Source organism: Pavona decussata, unplaced genomic scaffold, assembly GCF_977016875.1.
Source record: "Pavona decussata unplaced genomic scaffold, jaPavDecu1.1 SCAFFOLD_233, whole genome shotgun sequence".
Classification (NCBI taxonomy): Eukaryota; Metazoa; Cnidaria; class Anthozoa; order Scleractinia; family Agariciidae; genus Pavona; species Pavona decussata.
Window position 1 is genome coordinate 3,582,988 of NW_028145638.1, and position 7,547 is coordinate 3,590,534.

General features: G+C 42.4%; 1 protein-coding gene across 1 annotated transcript; it reads left to right on the top strand.

The window, feature by feature from the left end:
• The first annotated feature begins 606 nt into the window (after positions 1-606).
• On the top strand, positions 607-4,305 carry LOC146458444 (tetratricopeptide repeat protein 28-like). Its single transcript, XM_085090947.1, has 3 exons — positions 607-1,451; positions 2,046-3,696; positions 4,214-4,305. Exons 1-2 carry the CDS (start codon positions 623-625, stop codon positions 3,692-3,694), a joined length of 2,478 nt encoding a protein of 825 aa, XP_084947073.1. The 5' UTR covers positions 607-622; the 3' UTR covers positions 3,695-3,696; positions 4,214-4,305.
• Positions 4,306-7,547: the final 3,242 nt, after the last annotated feature.

The following is a 7,547-nucleotide window of genomic DNA, read 5'->3' on the forward strand; positions in this document are numbered from 1 at the left end:
TCATTGACCGGGCGTCACACAGATACATATCCGGACTGTACAAATGGTTTCTGTCTCCAAATGAAAGGTGAAAACGAAAGGATTAAAGCCCGGGGATTTTAAAAAGCATCCGTAGGACGAATGTCGTTTTCCCCTGTATTTCATTCTGACTGCAAGAAATGCAATTCTATCTGGTGGTCACTTATTGCCTCACTATATCTCTGTATCTGTCGATTTGGGGGAATTAGCGATGCTGGAGGTATCACTAACAAAAAATTGTAGGCTTACGCGCCACGCAATCAAATATGGCACGCGTAAAAGCTGAAAACGGCTTTTTGTTCTTAGACTGATCCCGTTTAAAACAAATTTGCATTTTTTTTCTTGGAGAATACATCATTTCACTTGGCTGTTTTTTTTTTTTTTTTTTTTTTCTCTCTAGGTTCTAGAAGAGTCTGACATGGACAACATCAACAAAGTTATCCAAGCCATCCATATTGGAATAACTGTTGCTATATTTCTTCTCAGAATCAGCCGTGTTTTGAAAGCCATCGAGTTAGGCAAAGAATGCTTGATTCTTATTGACACCTTCACCCCCTATATGACACAAACAATTAAATCAGTTTACATCTGCCCTTATACTCTAATGCTCAATGGTTACGACCTGATCAATGATTACACAAGTGCCATACAATGGGGTAGAAAGCTTCTAGTATTACTCCGCGAGTCTGGAGAGAGAGACATGGAAGGAAACGTAACTATGCAATTGGCAGAATTGTTTGAGCGTCAATGTAAATATACAGAAGCAACAGAGCTCTACAAGAAATCACTCTCTATCAAGAAAGAAATTGGGGACAAAATCGGGGAAACAGAGGCTTACTCAAGCCTGGGAAGTGTGCTTCAATCTCTCGGCCAATATGTGAAGGCTGAAGAACATTATCGTAAAGGACTTCGTATCACAATAGAACTTGGCAATAAAAACGGAGAAGCAACATGTTACGGCAACCTCGGGAATTTGTTTTGTTCTCGCGGTGAATATGACAGAGCTGAAGAAAATCTTGAGAGAGCACTTAAAATCAGAAAAGCTATTGGCGACAAAGACGGAGAGGCTACAGACCTCGCAAACCTGGGAGCTGTGTTTCTTTCTCGTGGTGAATATGTCAAGGCTGGAGAATTCCTTCAGAAATCACTTCAGATCACAAAAGAAATTGGCAACAAGGTGCGAGAGGCATTAGTTTACGATAAATTGGGATCTGTGTTTGATTCTCTATATAAATATTTCAAGGCTAAAGAATTTTATCAGAAAGCACTTGATATCAATACAGAAATTGCTGACAAAAAAGGACAGGCGTCATCATACGCAAATCTGGGGACTGTGTTGCAGTCTCTTGGTGAATATGCCAAGGGTGAAAAATACCTTCAGAAAGCACTTGGGATTACGAAAGCAATTGGTGACAAAGAGGGAGAGGCGTCATGTTATGGAAACCTAGGAACTTTCTTCCAATCAAAAGGCGAATTCATCAAGGCTGAAGAACACCATCTGGAAGCACTTCTGATCAGAAAAGAAATCGGTGACAAGAAAGGAGAAGCAGCTAATTATGAAGACCTGGGGACAGTGTTTGAGTCTGTCGCTAAATATGCTAAGGCAGAAGAATGTTACGAGAAAGCACTCACAATCGCAAAAGAAATTGGAAACAAACAACTACAAGCAGCAGCATATAAAAACCTAGGAAGTGTGTTTCTGTTTGTTCGTGAAGATGTCAAAGCTGAAGAATGTCTTCAGAAAGCACTCCAGATTAGTATAGATATTGGTGACAAAAAAGGAGAGACTTCATGTTACGGAAACCTCGGATCAGTATTTATCGCTCTCAAAGAATACGACAAGGCTAAAAACTTTATTCAGAAAGCACTTCAGCTTTCAATAGAGATTGGCGACCAACATGGGATGGCAAGAGATTATCAACACCAAGGAATACTGTTTCGTGCAGTCGGCGAATATGACAGGGCAGAAGAACATCTGCGAAAGTCACTTCAGATTGCCAAAAAAATCCGCCACCAAAGAGGGGAAGCATTATGCTACGGACACCTAGGAACTATGTTTCACTATGTCGGTGCATACTCCAAGGCGAAGAATTTTCACGAAAAGGCGCTTGAGCTTAGCTACAAGATTGGAGACATTGAACTGCAGTTTGGTAGTCACCTTCGCCTTACACTGGACTTGTTCCGGTTGAAAGGAAACGTACATGAAGCAGTTTCAAATCTCCTTGAAAGCATAAAAAAGTCGGAAGAAATCCGGGGTTTTTTGAGAGAAAACGACCAACTTCAAATCTCTTTTTTGGACAAGCACTTTTATCCCTATCAGATTCTCAGTACATTGTTTCGTACAACTGGGAACCATTATGAAGCACTTCAAGTTTTAGAGCTTGGACGAGCTAGAGCCCTAGCAGACCTGATGTCGGTTCGGTATTGTGTGGAAATACAAATTTCAATTGACCAAGAGTCATGGGTTGGCATAGACAAGATCGTGAAAGAAAGTGGCCGTGTCTGTTTATACATTTCATATTGCCAAAAACATTTAGTTTTGTGGGTTATTAAACGAAAGCAAGTGATTCTTTCCAGACACATAGACATCAATGGCAGTTTTGGTAACAAAGAAGGAGAAAGGAAGGTGGATGAAGTTTTTGCTGATGTGACCTTCAGAAAGTTTCCTCATCTATCTCAGGGGCAATACGAAGACCGATCATTGTCTCCTTCAAACATTAGTCACCTGACCTGTGAGTCATCTCATGAATGTAGCCAAGAAGATTCTCGTCCCATCGTGACAGAAGACGACGATGAAACCCAGTTCCACGAACCACCGAGTCTTTCTGAATGTTACAAAATGATCATCGCTCCTGTGGCTGACTTACTTGACGAACCCGAAATCATCATTGTTCCTGATCGCATTCTGTACAAAGTTCCATTTGCAGCTTTCAAGGATGAAAGTGGGAAGTATTTATCAGAGTCTTTCAGGCTCCGCATTGTCCCTTCGCTGATGACGTTGAAGCTCATCCAGGACAGTCCAACAGATTATCACAGTCAGACCGGTGCACTGATAGTGGGTGATCCTCAGGTTGGTCACGTGACTTACAAGGGCGAGCTTACGAGGATACGGCCATTGCCTTGTGCAAGAAAGGAAGCAAAGATGATTGGACGACTGCTGGGAGTTCAGCCTTTGTTAGGAGAACACGCAACAAAGCAAGCGGTCCTTCAAAGCATACACTCAGTGAGTCTGATACATTTTGCTGCCCATGGCGATGCCCAAAGAGGAGAAATTGCTCTTGCCCCTCCACGCCATTTTAACGGGACTCCACAAGAACAAAACTACCTGCTGACAATGGCTGAAATTTCACAAGTTCGTCTGACAGCCAAACTGGTAGTCCTTAGCTGCTGTCACAGTGCACGTGGACAGATTAGATCCGAGGGAGTTGTTGGAATCGCTCGAGCATTCTTAGGATCCGGTGCACGCTCAGTGTTGGTGGCCCTGTGGGCCATACAAGACGAAGCAACAGAGCAGTTTATGAGTCGCTTCTATGAACATCTTGTTCGTGGGGAAAGTGCCAGTGAGTCTCTTCACCAGGCCATGAAGTGGATGAGAGCTAATGGCTTTTCAGACGTGGAACAGTGGGCGCCATTTATGCTGATTGGAGATGACGTGACATTTGATTTTAGAAAGTAAAGGTTAGTGGAAATTCATTTGGATTAAGAGAATAGCCCTTTTCACGGTTAACTCTGCTCATATGAATTAAAATGAAATCTAGCATGTATGTGAGGCAATTTTGGGCTATTTTGTAGTTTAAGCCCGAAACTGCCACGCATCCACGTTGGATAACATAGTATTGCAAATGAGAAAAATCAACCGTGAAAAGGGTTATTGGTAAACATGCCCAAATGTTTTTTTGAGACGTATGTTATTGTTTTGAGAGGAGAAAATAAGGAGTTGTTCATGTGACTGAAGGTACTCTATGTTTGTCCTGTTTATTAACATTCTCTTCGCTGGTCAGCAAATTAGGGGGGAGGGGGGGGGGGCGTGGGTTGCTGCAGTTGTGAAAGCACGGTCACGTCTTCTTTTCCTCCAAGAGGATATTTTATTTTTAGTGTGAATAAACAATAGAAACAATGGCCCCTAGCCCTGACACAATAGAACTGCGTAACGAAAGGATAGGTTCTAAAGAGCTGCGTTGCGATCTGTTTTTAGTTGCAGATGTTTTACCGTCCGATTTGGCGCCGACAAGTAAACACTTCCCTTCGAAGAGGAACCTCAATGCTGAACAGTTTCCTAAGTGAGATGTGAGATACACCATCACCTGGACAGGAAGCGTCCGCCAAAGAGATTTACTGCTTGGTGTTTGGGCACCCTTTCATTGGCTGTTGTTGTTCTTGTTCAGTGCAGTTGGTTCCCGTGTAACGTTTCTTCAGTGTCCCAAGAAGAAAAAAATCTTGCTACCAACGTTTTACGCTGGTAAGAGGCAACACTGGATATTTTATACATTCGCAAATGAATTGAACAATGAACTGTTTTAGTGATACTTTTAACATTTAAAACAGACCATAGTCAAATTGGACAACTTCATGCGTCTTTCGATGTTTGCAGTTACGGCCTTCATCCATCATGAGAAAGACACTTTAGAAATGGTCCTGTATGAAAGGCAAATCAAGGAACCAGGATATTATTTAGTTTTCTTAAGCTGTACAGTGGTCGAATTTGTTTTTTTTTTCCAGTTACTTTTAGCATTACTGTTATTATTTTTATAGGGGTAACTGGTATTAATAATCATGAATCATCATACTGACTTGTGAGGCATTCATATGTAGTGTATATAGAGTGATTTTCGTAAAACTAAAGCCAAAGTAATCAATATGACCAATCACAACAGACTTAAATAGCGCAATGAGCCAATCAGAATTCGAAGCAAATACATGTAACGGGCGCCAAGAGCGGGAAAACGCGTGCAGCCAAATCACGATTTTTTTCTGATTGGTTCGACTTCCCATTGGTTGAAAAAATGGCGCGCACTTGGCCAGCCAATCATAGTAAAGCAAAACCAAAGCAAACGGGAAAGTTCTGAAAATCGCTCTTTTCTGTGAAATATTTTTTGTTACTTGATTGCAGTGACTAGTATTGCTTGTAGTGAATTCGAGAGAAACATTGATATCACGGTACGGGGTTAATTACAGTTGCATCATTCCTTGTATCAGTAGCTGGATTAGAACTAATCGAAATTTAATTGTACGAAGACACCCTGCGATTCCTTGTAATGTGAATTATTTTTTAGTTTGGTAAATAAAGTTATTCAGTAAAGCTTCTACATTTAGTCTTCCTCTCTGCAGCCCGATTTATGCAGCCTTGCTCCCACGCCGCATCGTGCTTTTAGAGCGATCGGAAGCCTGGGACCGAACGCGAAAGTGCGGGCGTGCTAGGTGCGTCTTTACGATCGGAGACGAGTCTTCGATTTATCCATTTCACAACACGGGACACATTATTTTAAGGTTTTTAAAGAGTTACCTTTCTTTTGGAATGTCTATTTTCATCGGTTTCGTTGTCTAGGTGTTTAGACTTCTCCCTTAGTTGTAGCTAACCTTTTGTCTTAGGAGTAACCCAGGTAACTGTAACTGATAACCGACGTATTCAGAATTGTTTTTCACCGTGAAACCTGATCGTTTCTGCTGAGATTAGAAACAGTCACTGTTTTCAGAAGAACATGATGGGGCAAAAAAGGCGATGTGTGGACAACGCGCAAGAATCGCCTCGAGTTTTTTTCAGGGACCATAGCGAGAAGAACAGGAACAATTCGAGTATTCAAGAGGCGTTGATTTTCGCCAATCGGAAGGTGGTCCTCGAGGTAAAAGGGAGAATTGCCACCGTCATGACAAACGGCATTACTCGTGTGTTCATCTCTGGGAGACTTTTAGGTAACGCTCGGTTCACAATTTGAGTACCTCTCACACGAGCAACCAAGTGTTAAGGCAGCGGTTCGCCGCACTGGAATGGCGTCACTCCAAATCGGTTCGGTTGATCAAATAAGGTAACGCGAAATCTCAACATACGATATTAAAGCGACCTTGATACCTACGCCGTACCTTTCAAACATAAAATACTATATAAGCATTTCTTTCTAATAACAAGGCTCGTGGTTGGTGTAGGCCTAATGATATGATCAGACCAGAAGGAAACTTGCGCGCGCAAAGAAGGTTCGAGGTAAAGGATTCCGTTGGAATCGGTTGTCGCTACCAAGATCGCACCAAAGTTGATTTTGATTGAAATTAAGGGCCTCTTCATATGATCCCAGTTACTGGGATGGCTCGGTAAGCGGGATGAATTTTGCAGTCCGTTCATATGGGAAATTTCATCCCGGTTACCGAGATGAAAAGTGGTGACGCGGTCAATCGAGCGTGACATTTACCGAACAAGCCCGGCAAGAATTTTTCATTTTTATCGGTTCTACGAACCTCAAAAGTATTATATCTTTATCTCTACTACGAAAAGGAATTATTTTGAACTAGAACATCTCAGAAATGAGCCGTAATAATCAAATACATCCGTTCTAAGACGCGAATGTTTGGTTATAGACTTCACCCCGGTAACCGGGATACCGTGTTCATATGAGAAAATTTTCGTCCCGGACTCCCGAGATCTCGGTCGCTGAAACCGAGATCTCGGTAACCGGGCTGGCCCGCCTTCTCATATGAACACATCGAATTTTTTACAAAAGAAATAGGAATAAGGCGAGATCTCGGTAAGCGGGCTAGCCCGGTCAACCGGGATCATATGAAGAGGCCCTAAGACGCCTTCCGATCAACTTGTCGCGCAGAAGTCGAACTTATTCGATGCAGCGCATGCAAGTAGAGCAACTGAGCAAGCCAAGTTAAACCCAGGTCACTTCGATTGCAGCGCAAATAGTAGGCGCAGATTAAACGGAAATCTCTCGGAACAACTCGAGGTACTTCACTTTTTCCGTTCCCACCGGTCAGAATGGAAATTACCGTCACTCCATCTGCACAAAATTTCCATTTCCACTTTGCTGTCTTCTTGTGTCATTATTAAGCCAATTCGTAAGTTTTTTTATATACCAATGAGATCACGAGTTTGAAACGAATTGAAAAAAAGCCTTTCCATTTGACACAGAAAGTTTCCGGAATTTCCAAACGAAAATTTTGACTAAATGGAAAGCGACCCCGTTGTACACAATACAATAACCTTTTGGCAATAAGCATTTTAAACTGATGTCAGATGAGTGTTCCAAAATTAAAACCAAGAAGTTACACACCTGACCAACCATAACAGGAGCAATCACCGCAACTGAACAAGCAGAAATTGAAGCGCAGCAAAGCGCGGGAAAAAGACCACCCAGTGCCAAGCGCCGGAAAGATGCAATTGGCGTCAAGCGCGGAAAAAAGACCACCCCGTGCCAAGGGCAGGAAACATCCAATTGGCACGAAGTACAGGAAAAAGACCACCCAGTGCCAAGCGCAGGTAACATGCAATTGGCGCCAGAAACTAAGAAATCAACTTATTTTTTAGGCACACCGTG

What these genes read in the sequence shown, in the direction of transcription:
- LOC146458444 (XM_085090947.1), top strand. Translation starts at nt 623, where the DNA reads ATGCTCAATGGTTACGACCTGATCAATGATTACACAAGTGCCATACAA. An exon ending in CAAAGAGGGAGAGGCGTCAT is followed by an intron (nt 1,452 to 2,045) that starts GTTATGGAAACC and finishes AAAGAGGGGAAG; the next exon opens with CATTATGCTACGGACACCTA.